This window comes from Hetaerina americana, unplaced genomic scaffold (assembly GCF_022747635.1).
Source record: "Hetaerina americana unplaced genomic scaffold, ioHetAmer1.1.p SCAF_41, whole genome shotgun sequence".
NCBI lineage: Eukaryota > Metazoa > Arthropoda > Insecta > Odonata > Calopterygidae > Hetaerina > Hetaerina americana.
The window spans coordinates 857,869-878,728 of NW_027286997.1; the positions used below are offsets into that span (position 1 = coordinate 857,869).

At 40.1% G+C, this 20,860-nt stretch overlaps 2 protein-coding genes across 6 annotated transcripts in view; both read right to left on the bottom strand.

Annotated features, from left to right (window-relative positions):
- Cpr (Cytochrome P450 reductase) overlaps positions 1 to 11,086 on the bottom strand; it is a 93,535-nt gene extending 82,449 nt beyond the window's left edge. The window contains exons 1-2 of one of the 4 annotated variants that reach the window (XM_071591052.1): positions 11,051 to 11,083; positions 10,879 to 10,935 (exon numbers count right to left, since the gene is read on the bottom strand). The gene's annotated coding sequence lies outside the window, so the exon portion shown is untranslated. Of the gene's footprint in view, positions 1 to 10,878 lie in introns of all 4 variants that reach the window. The other 3 variants (XM_071591050.1, XM_071591049.1, XM_071591048.1) reach the window with 3 other exon arrangements.
- A 7,899-nt stretch (positions 11,087 to 18,985) lies between these two features.
- The window catches only part of LOC139692793 (TLC domain-containing protein 2-like), a 54,893-nt gene continuing 53,018 nt past the window's right edge, over positions 18,986 to 20,860 (bottom strand). For both annotated transcript variants that reach the window (XM_071591084.1, XM_071591083.1), the window contains one exon: positions 18,986 to 19,753. In XM_071591084.1, the coding sequence (XP_071447185.1) occupies positions 19,596 to 19,753 (158 nt within the window). In that variant the 3' untranslated portion in view covers positions 18,986 to 19,595. The remainder of the gene's footprint in view (positions 19,754 to 20,860) is intronic.

Consider the following 20,860-nt stretch of genomic DNA (forward strand, 5'->3'; position numbering starts at 1 on the left):
AACAAAAAACTATTTAATTGGGTGAAATTAACACTTGCTTGAAACTAAGTTTTTCATAAGCATGAACATAAATTTGTATATTTTTCCGAGGGTTTTCAGCGATGTTTTCCTTCATTTTCCCTTACCCATCCCACGTGGCGTACCCCCCCTGCCACACTTGTTTAGTGAATCGCGGGATACTTGTGTAGACGCGGTCTCCAATTAATGGCACCATATTCCGTAACGGTGTTCGCCACCCATCCCGTCCCTCCCCCCACCTCCCTCTCCTTTCCTAATTCTAACGGTCAGTCGCTGTGCCCCTTCACTTTTCCTTCCCCCCCCCCTTCCTCCCCATTTCGCATACCCCGAGTTGCCTCGATCCGATTCACTTCAACTTTGTGTTGCGCTGGTTTGTCTCCTTTGGTGCGCTGAAGAGGACCACCACCTTGTGGTCGAAATACGCGCACACATATACACCATTGTTTCCTTAGTTCCTTGGTGTTATTATTCTGCCTCCCTACTTCATTTACTGCTTGTTTTTCCCTTTGACTGAAGGGATCGATTCGCTACCATCTCCGTTTTAGACGACGCCATCTGGCGTTTCGCCCACTTCACATTCCCGGGTTGGTATTGCTTTTGTGTTGAACCCGAGGAAGTGAGGGAGCGCGTTCATTATTCCCCCAAGTGTGTGTTCCTGGCATCTGGATTAATATCTTCGCCCCCCACCCATTCGGCCTCTTCCATAGTTAACACGTAAGTGGTTAAGAAAGCCCACAGCCAATTACTTGAAAGGGATAAACTTCCCTGTAAACCACTTTGGACCAACCAATGTGACTGCGTGTATGTATTTCTATAAGTTCCCAAACACGGTCCCTGGCAATTGGGTTTGAATTCCTTGCAGACCTATTCGGGAAGCAACCCCCCTCCGTGTAAATGTGGACATCTTACTATTTTGAATGCGTGCGCCTGATCACTGGCATGGAATTAGCTTTCCACGTAAATCACCACACCGATCTTACCATTCCTTTCCCTTCAATTTTTATTTCCTTTAATAGTGGTGTAAAAAACCCTTTACGTCTTAAGGAATCATCATTTAATACATCTAGGCAAGTCTTAAAAAGGCTGCAGAGAGCTCAATCCATCCTCTCCAACGTGACTTATGCACCAAATTTACCCGCAAAATTATTACTATTATTTACGAATATGGCATGAGAAAGATATGCTTGATGTGTATGGTCACAGGGGTTTAAAGATTGCTTCGAAACCTAAGGTGCAGATACAGCATCATCCACTCACAACTGGGATTGGAAATCACTTTGGTGCACAACTGGAGGATGCCCAACCAGTGGTAGCACCAGAGGAGCGGTCCTTCGCGGCACTCGCACATCGAGGCTTTGGCCAAAATGAAAGAGAGCATGGTGACAGGAATTCACCACGCAAAGCTCAAGGTTTTCAGAACCTCTGTCCCATTTCTGAAAGGCAATCAGCAACGTCAAAATTACAAAGCAGCGGCAGAGCACGAGAGAGAGAGAGAAGCTGGAATCAGCGGCCTCCGGACTTGTGCGGGCGCCGATGCCTTCTTATCATGGAGGAAACAGCCACTTGCACATCTCTACGGGCGACTTTGAAATGGAATTTCTTTGAAAATCAAAGAAGCAGTGCCTCGTACATTTTGTTTTCAAAGCAAAAGTAAAGAATGCTATGGGATACATGATAAAAAAACTTAAGCATATATATGATCGGAAGCAGTACGCAGATGAATGTATGAGGACTATTTCAAACAAGGTGGACATATGGAGGATCAACTCACTTTCATGAGCGAAATGGACGAGGAGGGAAGGCGCTGATTGGTGAAAAGGGCAGGTGCATCTCATTAATGACCTCTTGAGTTGTCCAGAGGTGATTGTGGTTAAGAATGTTCAACTGCTACACATCTAAATATGAAATCACCCCAGGCGGGAGTGACCTGAGGAAGGCTGGATGGGGCAGTGGGTGGACATCATCCATTTCAAGGTTTATGGATGCTCGGCCTATATCCATTGAGCTCAATTGATACACAAGAAATGGGATCCAAAATCAAAACTGCATGTTCTTGTAGCTTATTTTGCATGTAACTAGATCAGCCAGGTGAATGACCTTGAGGAATCCCACGGGCAAGGGTCATTGCCCATGCATCCACCCTTTGAGGATTCAGGATATTTGTGCATCAAACTTCAAGTTGTGATGCTAGTCTTAATGATGCTGTGTCCACGCTTTATCCTGGGAATAAGTTGATAGACATGCAGATGCTAATATTACATAGCATGTGAATGAGTAATCAAACTTAAAATGTCAAATGCTAACACTGTACAGGTATGCTATAAAGTTATGTTATCAGACATTCACCCAAAAGGATGGAATAGATTATTTAAAAAATGTTCTCCAGATTGTAGCAGTTCAACTCCAAGAATGCTGTCTGCTTTCTCAGTTTAGAATGAATACAATATTATTCACAGGAATTGACAAGGTTAAGCCTCGTCTCTAGCGAATATTTATGATGGCCAATCTGCACAAAATATAACCGATAAGAGTATGCAGTACAGTGATGTGAAACATACTTAATGTGGTGGTCAATACCATTTTGCTAGGGAAGCTGGGGCTGAGATTAATTCAACGTCAATAATTTCCAACGGAGAATATGTTTGCTGATTTCCCCGAAAAGAACCTTCATGGACACTAATTTTCTTCCATTTTTAAGTTGTCTCATTAAGTTGAGATGAATGGGTTTATCATTAAAATCTAGCCGCAAATAGATTGAGATGATGTATCGAAACGTATGGTTTTCATCAACAAACTAATCACTTACAATCTAGTTAGAGATTGATTTCGATATCAATACGATATTGCACTTTTCCTTCTCTGAGATTGAGAGAGGAAATGGAGAGTGAAGAGCGCCAGAGTGTTCTGGTGTGCAGTACATGGTTCAAAAATGTGATTATTTATTAATGGTGATAATACCCTTTAACTTGCAAAGATAACAATATGATACAATTTTCCTGCATTTCAAAGTCTCAACTCCCCTGGGCTATTTGGAAAGGTCCATAAAAGAAAGACGTAAGATGGTTGCAAAAAGTTTTGGAAACATTTACAGTTGACCCTAGAAAATTATTATTAGTGTAAAGTTTAAACTATGTGGTTAAAAAATAAGAATAAGATTAATGTAATTAAGCAACTGTGTTCATAATGAATAATTAAAACATCTTTCCAAAAAAATTTGTTGCCTCAGGCATAACTTTATGGAATTTGCATAACATATTGAAAAGAAATGAAATAATTTACTTTGTAATTCCACACACTTTATTTTAAAAAACACAACCCAGGTTGGACGTCATCATCAGGTGGTCCTCATAGAAGCACGCTGGCTATATATATCTTCTGATCATGGGGGGGGGGGGGATTTGGTACGAGAGGGAGGGAGGTTGGAGGGGTAAAAAAGGTTACAATGTAGCTGGGAAGTAAAGAGAATTACATTTTTGATTTAGAAGAGTGGTAGGTCTACGAGTGGGGAGTGGGAGGGATACAAAATTTCGTTGGCAAGATCATCTTTCCAACGGACACATTTCAAAATTTCTAACTGCTCCAAAGCATCGAGCCTTTGACCTTTTTCTTCAAAATGAATGATTTTTGTCACAAAGTCACCTTTGTGGTCACTTTGGATGAGGTGCTTTGCAAAGAGGGATGATATGTTCTTATTTTTTACACGTTTGGTGTTTTTCAATTCTTTCTTTCAATTTCCGTCCTGTTTGCCCAATATACTTTATGTTACATTCTGAGCACTCCACACCTCTCGTTTTTGAGGACTTCGTCTTTAGTGTGAGAGATCAGGTTCTTAAGGCATGAACATGGTAAAAGGCACATTTAATTTTTTCTTATTACTTTATGAGAAATAGTCCCAAGATATAGTATTCTCCGCCATTTGGCAGTGGGATCTTTTACATGTTTGGGGTTGTAAATGTGGCTTAAGGCTATTTTTGTAAGTTTATTCCGGTAAAGGTTATTAATTGGATCTTCTGAATAACCATTGTTTACTGCTAACGTTTTAATTACATTATATACATTGAATTTTGACATAGTGATAGCGGTTAAACGGTGGATCATTGCATCAAATGCCGAAAGCTTTTGGGTGAAGCAATGCCTTGAAGAGGAATTAATTAATTGGTCTGTATACATTTCTTTCCTAAAAATGGAATACTGTAACCCGTCTTTGTCTTTAGAAATGGATAGGTCGAGGAAATGCAGGGAACCTTTTTCCTCTTTTTCACACGTGAATTGTACATTAGAATTGATAGAATTTAGATGTGCTAGAAACTGATCTAGTTGCCGATCAGAACCTGTCCACACACAGAAGACATCGTCTACATATCTTAGCCAACAAAATACATTATTAATGAGAGGGTGAGCTGAGGAGAACAAAACTTTTTCAAAATTGTCCATATAAATATCGGCCAGGAGTGGGGACAAGGGCGAGCCCATGGCTAAACCATTGGGTTGTTGGAAATGTGTACCATTAAAAATGAAATAAGTTTGGGAAACACACGTCTTAAGTAATACACAAAGTTCACTTATAACTGGCACTGGGATGGATTTCCGGATGAGGATGTCTTCGGCAAGGTTCACCGCTTCCATGGGTGGCACGTTAATGAAAAGGTTGCGTACATCGAAGGAAACAAGCATGCACTTTTTCGGGATGACCTTTTTCATAAGTTTGTTGACAAGGTCCAATGAATTCACTACACCATATTCCGTGGAAAATTTGGTAACCTCCCTGAAGAGTACATTAAGCCTTTTTGCTAGTATGTGGTTGGGAGCTGACATATTTGATACTACAGGCCTGATCGGAATCCCATTTTTGTGAACTTTAGGTAGCCCGAAAAACCGTGGTGCTGAGGGATTCATTTGCACAAGTTTCAACATTACACAACTTTTGAATAACATATCACAAGATTTAATCACTTTCTTAATTTCTTGTTGAAACTTGGGGGTTGGGTCTGAACGAAGTACTTCAATGTTATTGTCCCTGATGAAGTCTTCGCATTTCGTGATGTAGGTATTTCATTCTAATACAACCACTGCGCTGCCTTTATCTGCTTTCTGGATGATCAAATTTCTACCTGTCCATGAATGTATAATGGACTTTAAGGCCTCGTACTCAGTAGAATACTTTTTCTTTTTTACTTCTAGTGGTAAGAATTTAAGGAGCTCCTGGGAAACAACTTGTTTAACCGCGAAATTTTCTTTCTGAAGGGCAACTTTGTCAGGTCAACCGCCAGGTTTTTAATGTCTTCAACAGAAATAGGAATTTTAGGTACGTACTTTAGGCCTTTTTCTAGCAAAGAAATCTCACTATTAGAAAAGGAATGCCCAGAAAGATTAACGATTCGAGGCCGAAACTTATGGCCAAACTTGTTGATTTTGAACTGGTCTCATTTTTCCGTTGTAACTCGAGCTTACGGTTGCTTTTTGCTCTTTTTTGAAAGGAAATCTCACTGCATGTCTGGCCGACTTCATTATCAAAGTATAGAGATTCAATCCAATGAAGTATATGGGACAATTCCATGCATAAAAGTAGTGAATAATGGGATATAGCATCTCGTTTAACATACCATTTGTGCAACTCCCTTTTAAGCCAGGCTTTCTTGGCTACTCCTATAGCGAACTTTCCATCCAAGGATTGGTTTTCTTACACTGAAGGTTGATGCACTTCGGGAAAACTCCAAGGGAGATGCAGCGACTTTTGAAGAAGATATTCAATGACGCATTCCGGTATTTTGTGGAGAGTCTTCTGTAGAGGCTTGCCATAACTGCATTACTTTTCTTCCCAGCTACATTGCAACCCCCCCTCCTATGATCAGAGGGCACTATATATATCGCCAGCATGCTTCTATGAGGACCACCTGATGATGATGTACAACATCGAAACCTGGGTCGCGTTTTTTAAAAATAAAGTTTGTGGAAAGTAAATTATTTCATTTCATTTCAATCTTTCCAAAATACTGAAACTAAGAAATTTCACCTGCATATCAGACCTGATGATGACGTCCAACATCAAAACCTAGGTTGTGCTATAATAACATGTGCGTGGAATTACAAAATTACTTATTTCATTTCAATATGTATTGTGTAAATTGCATTAAGTTATATGCCACTGGTCCCTCCTGCCCTGATCTAACATGAGCTACTCCTCCCAGGGAACTGCCACGTAAAGATCACTAAGGATTCCCTAGGTAACAGTGGGCTCACCTATGTAGGTGAAAAGAAAATAACGTGGAATCTTTGCAAGTGAAATATTCTGTAAGTAAAATAGCCCCTCACTTGGCTTTCCCTGAGGAGCTGTACACGAAGACAACATGCAAGGAGATAGAAAAGAAGAGAATTAAAGAATAAAAACTGGAACATGGGATGCAAGAACTTTCCTAAGGCATGGAAAACTAGAGAAAGGAGATGGAGGGAAACAGGGTGGACATGATAGGAATGAGCGAAATGAGGTGGGAAGGATGTTGTGCGGAAGAACAACGCAGAGATGCTTCATTTAATTATTGAGTGGGAAAAAGAGAGAGGGAAGGAACCAAGTTGGGCTCATTATAAATCAAAAAAGCAAAGGCTTGTGCCTCTGAGTTGATGTACGGCATTGAGGGTGCGATATGTATGAAGATATGAAGAGTCCGCAACCAAAACCCTTCTAGTCATTCAGGTGCGCATGCCAGGAGGCGACTCCAGTGATGAGGAGGAGGAAGTTTGCGAAGGAGATGGATGCTACAATGCTGTAATGGGCGACTTGAATGCAAGTACGTACGCAGAGGGAAAGGAGTGGTGATGGGAACGGTTGGTTAGTACGGAGAGAGGAACAAGAGAGGAGGTGCAGGCTGGTCAAGCAATGCAGGGAAAATAAGTTTATGTCTACAAACACTATGTTTTCCATTCCAGAGAGAAGATTGCACACCAGAAGAGCACACATGCATACAGAGAAGGCAGAGAGATTTTATATGGGCGGGAAATAGATGCAGAAACAGAGTGAAGCGGGTTTGTGGTGTCCCAGGTGCAGATATCTACAGTGACCATTAGTTGCCACTTGGTGCCGAAATCGAGACGATATGCAAAGGATAAAAAGAGCTGAAAAGGTCAAGAAGTGGGATTTGGATAAACTAAAGGGAATGGACCAGGAGGACATTGGAGTGAATATGAATGGGGAGAGGTGAAGAGAATGAATACAACGACTGAGGAAGAGTGGGAGAGAATAAAGAGAGGCAGTGAAGGGACAAGCAAAGAATCAGTGGGCTACAGGGAAGGGAAGAGAACAAACAAGCCAAATGGGTGATGATTGACAGAGGGAAGAGAGTACCAGGGAAGCGGAGGGAAGAAAGCTGAATAGAAAACTGAATAGTGGACTGAGAGGAGAAGGGATGAATGGCTGAACAAAGAATGTGCAGAAATAGAAGGGCTGGAAGGCACGACAAAGTGAAGAATATTACGTGGGATGGCACTGGAACATCATCGGGAGCACGGCCAGGAGGTGTGGAGGTGTGGAGCAAGGAAGAAAATGTAATAGAAAAGAAGTAATGGAAAGATGGGAGATCCATACGAGGAAAGTGAAAAACCCCAGCAGCTAAATGTGGAGGAGTACCATGTGGACACAGACTGCATTGGAGAGGCCATCTTGCAGAGTGAGGCAGCGTCAAAAGAGATGAAAAATGGAAGGGTATAGATGGAGGAGAACTGATACCATTACCAAAGATGAAAGGTACAAGGAAATGCAAGGAGCATCGCACCATCGTAAGTGTCATTGCTCATGCATCGAAGGCACTGACTGTTAAGAGTACTGAACAGAAGACTGAACCAAATCATGAAGGAGAACACTTCAGAGGAGGAGCAGCACCGATGGCTCCAGAAGAATGCAAGATCCTTTTGGCAGAGGAAGAAGAACACCTCAATGGCATGAAGGAAGAGTATGGCTTGATGATGAACAGGAGCACGGCCAAAGTGATGAACGTTGGTGGAGATGAGGAAACAAATATTGCAGTGGAAGGAGAAAGGCCGGAGCGAGTGGAGAGGCACAAATATCTGGGTATGGAGGGAGCAAAAGGCTGCAGGAGTGAGAAGGGAATCAAAATAAGGACAGCCATGGCCAGGGAAGCATTCAAAAGGAGAAGAAGAGTGTTATGTAGGAGAGTGGATATTGGACCGAGAAAGAGACTAGTCAAGCATAGCATATGGAGTGCTATGTTATATGGATGTGAAACGTGGACTGCGTTGGGAAGGGATGGGGAAAGGCTGGAGTTGGTGCTTGAGATGTGGGTGTGGAGAAGAATGCAGAAGATTGGAGGGATTGGGCGAGGAATGGGGAGGAGAAGAGAGAGAGGATTGGCAGGAAAAGAGGAGAAGAAACTGGCTTGGAGTGACTGCCTCTTGAAGGTGGTGCCGGTGGGGTCAGGCAGGCAAGAGGAGGGTCAACACGACAGGCGATGTGGTTGGGGGTGATGGGGGAAATGAAGAACACGACAGGAATACGTGGCAGAGAAGGAGCCTCCGCGGACCTTCAAAACACGACAGATAACGATTATGATGATGGCTCCGCCCAAGTTAGGATCCTGGGAACACCATCAAAAGTGTGTTCAAGAAGCACTGATGTTCTTCGGGGGAGCATAAGTATTTGAGTGAATAATCATCGGCATGGAGAAGATGCTTGGCATATCAAACGAATATGGCCCCAGGTAGAGACATTTCTTTTAATTTTATGAAATTGCATTTGCTTAATTTATTGGAAAAAAGGCTACAACCATAAAATACCCTATCTAATTGACTACAAGTACTCCACGGTAAATAAAGCCAAAAATGGCCTTCATCAATGGACATTATGAGTGAAGTTCTAATGATTATGGGGAAAGGGGTCCGTCATTTCGTTACACACATCGCTCAACTTCTTCTTTGCACACGTGATGCTAGGTACTCCATTTCGTGTGACTCCAGGCGCGGCACTCTATTCAAAAATCCGTCCTCACGAACGCGTAAATTGAAAATAATAGCACGCAGATGAAAATTTCCTTGATCTAGAAATATGTGCACAGACGAGTCCCGCCTAAGCGTAACCTTGAATCTTCTCTGTCCGCTGACAGCCCGGCGACGTCACGGCAACGATTACCACTGATGCTCGATGCGACGGGAATCAAACAATTCCATTGAATGAAACAAAATAAAAAACACCATTGAATGAAACAAAATAAAAACAGACGAATGACGCCAGGAGCGGACAAGACGTTACCTCGACCAATGAATCGCTACCATTGCAGAGCCGACGCACGAAACACCTCAACTACTATTTAAGAAATCGTACGCACCTAGAATAACGATGGGCAATTCACATCAAAATTGAGACGTGTTTTGGAAAAAAATCATTTCATACGTGAAATGCGCACGGTAACTCGTATCTTACCATGAAAAATAGCAATGTCAAAATATCTCGTTGGGACGAATATGCGGATGATATCCTAAATACATTCGGTAAAAACTGTCCCGACATATGTACACCCAAGCTCATTTTGTGACAGGAATTTTATAGCTATTCCCCACCTATATTTCCACCCAATTAGTCGAAAATAGTAAATACATCGCACGATACGCAAACACCACCGATATGCTAACAACAACCACACACAGGTATTTTCAGTCGACTTGAAGTTGGGAGCGAGTGCTGGAGCATTTTACAATGTTTACCATTGCCTTCGGCCTTTGCGAATACATTATTATTAAATTTTCATATAGACTCATAGATGGCCGAACTCGGAGCAGGTGAGGCCACCCACTGAATTATAATAATTAGCGGAGGAAAAGAAAAGAAACTTACATGCCGGCCCATACATACTACATCGAATAGCTATGATTCCGACGCCTGATGCTCTAATTCCAAGCGATAATTATTAAAACTGAATATTATTGGTTTTTGTTCTGAATTAAGTGACACTATCAATTTGCTTCCATTAAATTGAAGGCATATCCGAGCAACAATCAAGTCATCATATGCTTCCCTACCTCGTATGCTCTTATTGCTTGCTCCTTCATACGGAAAAAAGGTTAACGCAACTACCTCCATGGCCTTTGATTATTAATACGTCGGCGCGTTCACCTGTTCTTTCCCCAATAACACTTGGCTTAAATTGCCTGGAGATCTTTAAATTTTGAAACATTTACAGATATAAGTTCTCGATTAATAAATATCTAAAAAAAATAGTATCTAGGGACAAAAAAATCAATCCAAAATAGCCACTAGACTTACCAACAGACTTAAAAACCGGCTAATGCGAGTAACAGGTGGTTCATAGAACCTGCAAAATCACATGAGCTAACGTGGAAACTATGGAAACACCATGCTGAACGCATGACGGCTGGACACAACATCAGTTTCTCACGTAGAACTCCACATACACGCTATGATAAATGAAACATAGCCGTCCAAATGTATCAAAATGAATTCCTGAGAAATATACATCAAAACGCATATTTTCTTGTTCTGGGAAAAGAATTTCTCACATATTATGACACGGACGACAACAACGGAGAAGTCCAACTCGACATCCTTTAATGACTAGGTGTGGCTAAGAAGATGATGGTGCAAAGAGAGCACGGCCGCATCACATTTAAGGAGTAAAACCCAATGAAAAGCAATTAACATCACAGTATCGAAATCAACTACACCGCCGCGATTCCCAGCTAATGCGAAAGATTTGCTTGCATCATTTCCACGCTTAGCAAAAATGGCATTAGCTATTGAATCAGTGCCCAGCAACTTAGAAAGTTAATGCAGGCATAAATCCAAAGTATAAGATCGGAAACAAAAAAATAACATTGAACTCAAGTAGTGAAACTGACCTCTCGTTTTCCGACCAATTCTCTGCTCTCCGCAAGTCGCCGCCGAAGAACCAATCACTATAATCACAAAAACAGAGATCACAACAAGGAATCGACGTCTTCTGATTTTCAGCACCGAGTTAGAGACGTTTTTTCACAGAAATATCACGAAGTGACCAGCTCACGTGAATACCCAACGCTATGACGAAGCAAGTAGGGCCCACAATCTTCTCCTTCCCCAGGACCACGGAAACCTCACAGATTTCTTTCTCTTTCTCTGGTAGCGGCTCCTGGTGATTAACCTCAGTACTTTTTACAGACTACTTCGAGGCAATGAAAGCGGCGACCTGCGCGGTCCCTTGTGGCAGTTTAGTACACTATTTCATACCTCCGTGCCTTTTCGAGGGTCAAATGTCGTAACTGTTTGCCCTTTAGTAATGAACGTCATAAATTGATGGACGTTAACTAATCGCTCAACTGGCAAGTCTGGGTGCTACGGTGAGATTATTAAAGAAAATGCCAGTACATTAGGCTTTATACAAACCATTTCATCCTGCCGGGATAAGAAAAGTTATTAATTTAAAATCTCCAAGCACCTTTTTTACAGCATTACATCTCTAAAATATTAGGTTATGTTAGGTGTGCAGGGTAACCACCATTACTCATAACAATCAAATTATCCTGGTGCATCCATGCTGATTTATAGATGATGTTTGCATTGGAGTATTCAATACTTTCTCTCTCACCCACAAAAACAATTATAACAAATAAATTTGCACTTTTCCTCAGATTGACTTCAGTCTGACCTTAGGAAAGCTCAAATAATCTTAAATTTCAGAGTCCCTTCACGAGCTTTAGAAGTATATTTTTGGGTTCCATTGTGCCATCCAATTGTTACATTGCTCTCGCGAGCACTTGCCTCAAAATTCTTCAACGTACATCCTTTGAGCACTGATGCATTTTTGCCATCAGCTGTTCCACAACTTGAAGGCTCCCTAGTAGGTAGACAATGGAAGGTCCTTAGGGGTAAGCATGCAAGCTTCTTTGATGGTACTTAGGGTTCCATGGTGGTGCCCTTGATGGAGGGAGAATTTCACTCTTGGGAATAGTAAAGAGTCTACTAGTTCCAAGTCAGGAAATTGATAGGATACCAAAGCAGGTCTTTACAAGCAGACACTCAACTTTGCTATTGGTTGTTCATCAAGTTCTACAGGATGAGTTTAGCACAGATGTTTCGCATCGTCAAACTTATCGCCCTGTAGTCCTCACATGATGTAGCCTTTACCTTTTTCGGAATAGGAACTAAAACTGACAAAGTCTTCCAGCCAGATTCCTTCCTCATAGATGCTACGAATTAGTCCATATGGGCCCTTCCTCCCATATTTTCCTAAACCATTTAGCAGTTCTGCAGGAATTTTGTCTACCCCCACTGCCTTATTTGATTGCATCTCCCTTAATGCCCATTGTATCTCATTGTTGAGTGTACCTGGACCAAAGCTAACTTCCTTTATGTCAAGTTCTCCTTCTATGTCTTATTTATTTATTTAAGAATTTAGGCAATTGTCCTGTCGGCAATGATCAAGTCTGGTCACTCTTACAATGCACATGCATACTTACACAATAAGAACAGATATGAGACAAAATGCCCTAAAATACAATAACACTTAAAGATTACCAACTGCACCTTTAGCATCACACAAGGGCTAGGTTCACACCATACTTACTGCAACGCTCCGTCCATAATCACGCACTCCTCAATTTCATTTACCGTTCAAAATCACGCTCCGTTACCACATCATTCAGTTTTGCAACAAAACTTCTCACGCCGTCCACCTCACTTAGAGGACAATATTTAAATGAGTACAATCGCATAATAATCATTGATCAATGAAGTTTATCACCCAGTACAGGCTGCTTTACACTTATTCTTAAAACTCCTCAAATTGGATGGAAAGGACTGCAACAAACCTTCAGGTAGCTGGTTCCAACCAACAATAGTTTTGTTTAAAAAAAAAGAGTACTTTTTCTTATTTGATTTTTGTATTCTTATTTTAAAACTGTGGTCGTTTAATCCCAGTAAGTTTGGTTTTTCTATCTCTTTCCATAAATCTTCCCACGCTTCATCATTTTTAACTATTCTATACATTGCGCCTAACCTACTCCTTTTTCTTCTATTTTTCAAACTCTCCCATTTCAGTATAGCCAACATTTCTGTGACACACTCTGTTCTTTTGTACCTTCGGAGTATATATCTTGCTGCCTTTCTTTGAACTTTTTCTATATTTTTAATATGTCCCACCTCATATGGATCCCATACTATGGGTGAGTATTCTAGGATAGGTCTAACTAGTACATGATGCGCTTTTTCTTTTGTGGCTACACTACTTCCTTTTCAATTTCTAATTACCCAATGAAGTACTTTCAATGCCTTCCGGATCGTATTAGCTATTTGGACATCCCTCGTTAAGTTAATTCCTAAATATTTGCAATGACTGCTACATGGGATTCTATCTCCAAAAAGGGTGTTAATATCCTTTTCTGCATTCTTTTTATTTGAAAAATTTACATGCTTACTCTTACTAACATTAATGCCCATATTATTATTTGTAACCCAGTCATCAAGGTGATCGATGTCATTTTGTAGTATTACGCTATCATTTACATGCTCTACCCATCTGCATATAATGCAGTCATCGGCAAAGTCTAATTTGGGAATGTAAATGTTTGGCGAATCGTTTATGTAAATTAAGAAGAGTAATGGCCCTAGAACACTGCTTTGTGGAACCCCTACGATAATGTTTGCCTCTATTGAAAATGCACCCCCTATTTTTACTTTTTGATTCTGCCAGTAAGAAAATTTTTTATTCATTCTTTTACCCTGAAATCCATTGGCAACGACTCCCAACTTTAACAATAATTTATCATGAGGTACTCTGTCAAAAGCTGCCGAAAAATCAACGATTACTGCATCAACATCCTTTCCTTCATCTATTGCGTCATTGATATATTGGCTTAATCCCCAAAGCAGCTTTTCACAAGAGTATTCCATTCTAAACCTATGTTGGTGTTTGAATAGCCATCTATCTCTAGTCCACCATTCCTGGTTGTAGTCAGCGATTCTTTTTTCCATTATTTTGCAAATAACTGATATTATGCTTGCCAGGATATAATTCTTGGCAATGGCTCTTACCTTCAATTTTACTGCCTATACTGTGCACACCCTTGGGCCTGCTAGTAGAGCCACTGGCCAATGCTCTACTTGCTACGCATCCCGTAGTTCCTCTCCATGTCCCATCTTCCCGCTCATATAGAATCCTCCACTTCAATTCTTCTTCTGACAGATTCTTTTGTGACCTCTCTCCCGTAGAATGAGATTATCACACGGTAAGTAATTTTGCTTCTGCGGGGGTAGTTGATTTCAATTTCCAAATCACCTAGGTTGACACTTATAAGTTTCCCTGCTTCCTGTATTTGTTTATTAAATTGCCTAGCAGTTTTCCGTGCTTATGGGAACCCCTACTGTAAAGATAGACGACATCCAACCCTATATTGCCATCATTCATCCAACAATTTGTATCAACAAAAGAATAAACTCCATCTTGGACACACCCAGTCTATTCCCTCAATACAGTCGATTCTGTGGTCCCAAATTTCTTTCCCTCTTACGATTCCACTGATCACTGTTTGCCTTTTTAAATTTCTTGCTGGCTGCCATGGCCAAATCCCACACCAACCCAATTACATGGTCACCTGTTTTGGCCCTTAGGACATTGCTTGTGCCAACGTGTAGGATCACCACTTCCTCTTCCCGCTCACCCTCCATCTCCTCAATTTTGTGATGCAATTGCTCCACTCTTATACCTGGGAAGCAATTTACCCTTGCGCCACCTTCCTCGCAAACTCCTCCGTAGAATCTTATGATAGAATCCCCCATGATTCTAATCTTTGTTTTATTCGGCTTTGGTTCACACCTTCCTTGTGGATGTGGTAGACCTTCCCTCACTGAATTTCCTTCACCCGTACTGCCTCCTCCACACAAATCTGCACTGTGGCTTTTTTCTGGTAATCTCATTCCCGTGCGTCTTTTCCTTCTCCTGTCTCTAACAACCTCGAAATTTTCACATTTTTTATCTAGTTGACATTTTAACCTACTGTTTTCATCCTTTAGGGCTGTTATTACTTCCTTGGCTGTTTGCAATTCACTCCTTAGCTTTTCCATTGTACAGTCTTTCTTGCCTAATTTGTTTGAAACACACTTTTCACACTTCCACCCTTCTTGAATACGCTCTTTCATGGTCTTCTTACTGAACTTGAAGTGAAACCAACATCCACAATCCATGCATTGGGCACCATTTTTTAAGTTCCTTTTAGAGACCTTGCACATAATCACCACTTTACTCTCCGAACTGACCTCCCCACGTATTTTGGCCACAAACATTGACTTTCTCGGAGCGATGAGAAAACACATCCACTCTCGGTGTCTATGTCTAACGTTGTTGGCCTAAGTTCTTAACCATACAGTTCTTCTATATACTGATCTTTTTGGTTTCAACTATTATCTTACCCGACTCATCTGTAACTGTTAGTACAGATCTTCCCTTCTTACTTCCCGATAGTGATTTAACCTTGATGTACGTATAGCGCCCCCATTTCACCCTCCCTCTGCAAACTTTCCATATCCTCACACTGCGCCTTCCACCATGCTTCTTTTGTTACTCATCTCAATTCATTATTTAACTCTTTGTACTTCATTTTGCCTAACTCTATGTTTGCATCCTTCCATTTCATTCTCCCATTGATCTTTGTAATCATCTCATCCGTGATTTCCTTGTCCTTTCCCCAGATACGGTTCCCATAGTTTCCTTGGCAAGAATGTGATGAGGCAGCTGATGACCATTCTGAAAAGGACCTTTTGCAAATTGTTTTTAAAAGAGGAAGAGATGCTTGGATAAGTTTGTGAGGTCCCAAGGGGAATACTTTGAATGGGACTAAGGCTATTCTTCTAAGGCTAATGTTCTAGTTAGGCTATTCTTCTCAAATTATTGCATGGCTGGATAGTTTCAAACCTCATACACTCTCAATATCAATCTGTGCCACCAATGCACTGACATTGGTCCTCAATAATTTTGGAATTAACTGTCACCAGTGAAAGGATAAATCACTTTAAGCTACAGAGATAATGGATGGTAACAAACCTAGATTTTTTTCTTAATATCCAAGAGAAGGGACTCATTTCCGACTATTTCCCAACATTTCTGTATAAAATGTACATTTTTTTATAGGGAGCATATGGTAAATTTATGTAAAATCAAGCTGGTAATAAAATTGTCCATTATAGTATGAAACCCTTTGATGAAATAATAACAGCACTCTCCCTGTCATATACCCTTAAACCATTTTTTTATTATTTCACTATCTTCTTTTATTTTAGTTCCTGGATACCATTAAAATGCCAGGCAATAATTTACCAGAGAATCACATAGAATCCACTTATAGTGGTGCTTGTCCGGCATTGCTGAAATAACTGCGGTTTGAAGGAAGTACTAATGACTAACTGTTTCTCAGGTACTAATTAGGAGTAGAGAGGCAGAAAAAGACACAACATGGTCGAAAATATGAAGGAATTTCCCACTGGGATCATACTTTAAATGACCCAGTGATTCTGTCACAGTCAACACCAGGTGCAAATACATCACCGGAAGTTTATTATATTTTTAATATTAAAGGGTTTATTCAAACAAGACCAAAACCACACCCACAGCTGTTCACTTATGAGACTATTCCTATAAAATTCTTGGCTTCACATGAGGGGGGTTGAAAGCACAATGCTCAGAATCAAAAGATGACAAGCAATGTTTTCATTTTCTCTCGTCATCAAATCTCATTTTCTACTGCCATGGCCACTTTTGAACCAAGGTTTGCCATTGGAGCCATTGTGCCAAATCAGCTCTCCAGACGACGCAACACACCAGCTGAATGAGATAGGAGCTTGAAATCAACAGCTTGCTTGCTGCAGTCGACCAGTCAGAAACAAATTATCCCATTAGAAGCAACAGAGCAGAGAGGCCGTTTAAATACTTGGAGTTGAATATGAAAGACAAGGGACAATGCTCATGGAATCTCAGTGAATCAAATAAAATGCTCGAAAGCAGTGGAAACAATAAGACACACAATGAAAAACAACTCCAAGATGAATAAAAAGTGATGAGTGATAGGAGAAAGTCAATTGGTCAGTCTTGGCTCCCATTCTAAGTAGGTTTTAAAGTGTTGCTCAGGAAAGGCTCTCGCAAGAAACTCACGCTGTGCTTGGGAAACTCAAGCTGACGCACAGTATTTTAATCAACAAAGCTGCAGATTAGTTCAATTTTCAATCTAAATTAAGGAGCAAGGTGGTGAAGAAGAGGAAATGTTTTAGCGGTATATAAAGAATATTTCTTGAAAGAGGAGAAAACGATCATTTTTGAGAGCAGACGTTTCTAAAAGACAACAATATATTGCTGTTGGCACCTCAAGCACGAACAGCAAACAATGATACATCAATTGGTACTCAAACTGATCTCCCACACCACCAAATCATAGCCTCCACTTGCAAGGTTTTCGTTCAGATCTTCAACATAGTACATGACGTACATATGTACGTGCGTGCCCTTTGGCCCCATCTGAGGGTCCACTGACACGTGCCTCCCACCAAGCCTCGAGATTGTGTCAACACATTCAGCCAAAGGCCTTCCACCCCACGGAACCATTCACTCTCCATCCCCATGCGCCTGCCTGAGGGAATGCGAACAGAGTGACATTCGGGCAATCAAAACCTCATCTCATGGAACAGCCTTGGAAGACTTAACGTGCATCGTAACCTGGGAGAACACTCTATCTTTCACTACCCTCTCACATTCAGCGCTCAAAAATGGAATTCCACAAAGATGAGCTAGAAGTGGAGTGGAGTACAACTAATGTTGAACTCTTAAATTTTCAGGACATTTTAGCCTTTAGTTGAAACATATAAAGAGCTGAACATAATCTTTAAACAAATTTAGTAGCTTCAGGCATGATGTGGTAAAAGTCGAACATAATGAATAACTGATCGAAGCACTTTTCCACTTGATAAAATTTTTTTATTTTACGATCAGGTTTCGATGTATTACATTATCATGCCTGATGATACATCGAAATGTAACACATCGAAACCTGGTCTTAAAATAAAACAATTTTATCAATTGGAAAAGTGCTTCGATCAGTTATTCATTATAATCTTTAAAACTGAGGAGAGACACATTAATGATATAGAATTATAACCAAATGATTGATAAAGCATTGCAACAAATAATATATTTCAGTTTCAGTAACAAACAATTGGTGCTGGAAAGCAGTTGAGCTAGTTGCATGAATATGACTGCTGCAGAAAAACATTCATGGAATAATATTTTCCTCTTAAACATAAGTGCGCCGGAAATCATTAATGTGACTAAAATATTAAAAAAACAGGGGCATATACAAAGGCAACACAATGCAATATTCATCAACAAATATAGGCACACATGCATTTTTTCCTCGGAGTTGGTACACCCTCAGCACTAGCTTCTCACATATTTGTACGGGGAAAAAATATACATATATATATATATATATATATATATATATAAAATACTCAGAATAATTAATTATCAGCAATGACTTGCTCATCTTTCCATAAAAATACATTTTGTAAAGGCAACTAGTATTTTCAATAGAAGCAAAATGTGCTTTATGTTATTATTGGTCCAATAAATATATATATATATATATGTATGTATATTTGTATATATATATATATATATATATATATATATATATATATATACACATATATATACATATATATATATATATATATATATATATATATATATATATATATATATATATATATATATATATATATATATATATATACATATATATATATACATATATATATACATATATATGCATATATATATATATATATATATATATATATATATATATATATGTATATATATGTATATATATGTATATATATATATATATATATATATATATATATACAAATATACATACATATATATATATATATATATATATATATATATGATTAGTCAACCTCCCAATTGAAATAAATACTGGTTCACATTAAAACACTTCCAAAATCTGTAATCACAACAATAACATCAGTACATGCATGAAATCCATTTAGAGAACACTTAAATGAATCTTTTGAGATCTCTATGTAAGCATGACACATACAACTGTAAAAAATATATATAGATGTCATTTAGACAACACCCAACCCAAGAATATCTGCATTTTTCACCCAAAAACGCTTTCCTTTGAACAAATGTTAACTTCATCAGAAACCTACAGCTGCACATCTAAGTGATGCATATTTCATTCAATACCCGAGGAATGACAATTGGTACATGAATAAAAAATAGCTCCTCTTGAGTGAAAGCAATGCAAACACTGCAAAACTGTTATCACATCAACAGTAGAAAAACATTTCAAGTGCAACAATTAGATATCAAAACATTTCTCCCTCCATTACACAGATGTACACATATTTCCTCCCACACCTCTCCCTCTCCGCTGGCGACATCCACCGCATGTCGCTTACTCCTTTTGACACAATCATCGACACAAAGGCAACTCCAAGAGAATCCAATTATATTTTTAAGGCCCCTAAAGATTCTGTTGGTACACAAATGACATACACATGAGCATCAGTCTGTTTTATTTGCGAGCGAGTCACAATATTCTGTGGTCTCCTCAGAGAGCAGTTGATTTATATCTCCGCACCGCACCCGAGGCCTTGCCACATAATCCTTTATTATCACTCGGAGAAGCAGCACAGCACTCATTGGTATTATGATGGCAAGGGCTGCAAAGGAAGACAATACAAATAAGACATCAAAAAGTCAGAATAACAACTCTCTCTTCGCCAAGCATTTACTAGAATTCAACCACAGCAGTGACTTTGTCCCAGAGATATTACACACACTCCCAAAAGGATTAAAAATGGACGCTCTCGAGCAATTAGAGATTAGAAGGCACTTGGTGAACCCCAACACGACACTTTGTAATGAGCAATTATTCCCATACCCCTCCCCACTCCTCTCCGAGAAATTAGCCTGGAAATGGTCAAAACAATCCATCAACGCACCTGCGAGCCCCCACCCCCCTCAAATCCTTCCAACCCTCCCCGCCCCCACTCTGTCCTGAGGGTATATATGCTTGCTCTGTCTGTTTTGCAAATTTGTACCTGATGATGCCGCAAGTCGGTGAAACGCGTCGTGCCGTATAATAAAATCTGTGGAAAAGTACGAGTCTTTCTTTCTATTTCAATAATGGACATCAAAAAGTGTTTTAAAATACAAGAGCTGGCTAAAAATACGGAGAGCCTTCATCCATGCCAGCATGGAACAGACCATCACAGAGAGACAAAGTTTGGCCTTCTAGACCGTCATGCAATGACACGAGTCCTTCCTTGTATTCTGTTCCTTGCGCAGGGCGAGCACCGAGTCCATGTGGCACCGGCATGGAAGGAACAGAAGAAGACGACTCCGTGGATCCTGCTCTCAGTTACTTCATGAACACACAAACAATGAGTGCAAAGACCCAGTGCCCAGTAAGCACTTGGAAGAGTGCCCCTCACATGGATGGGTGCAATGCCACATACCAAAGCAAAGAATAACCTGCAACTGACAATCCCCGATACTGATTACCGCTTGCTTAAAGAACTGTTTGAGGCCGGAGCATCTTTGCCATGCCAAACCCTTACATGTTCCCCCCTTCTGCAAAAAAAGGTTATCCGTCACAGCCACGAGGATTGATATGCCTTTATTGTACCTACTAGTACAATAAAGCTCTTCTGTGGGATAACATAGTGTATTTCATTTTGATATGAAGCAATTCCACAAAGTTACTATGGATACAATTAACCAGATTGATATGCCAGTGTGACGACATGCCTTCTGATGACAATTTG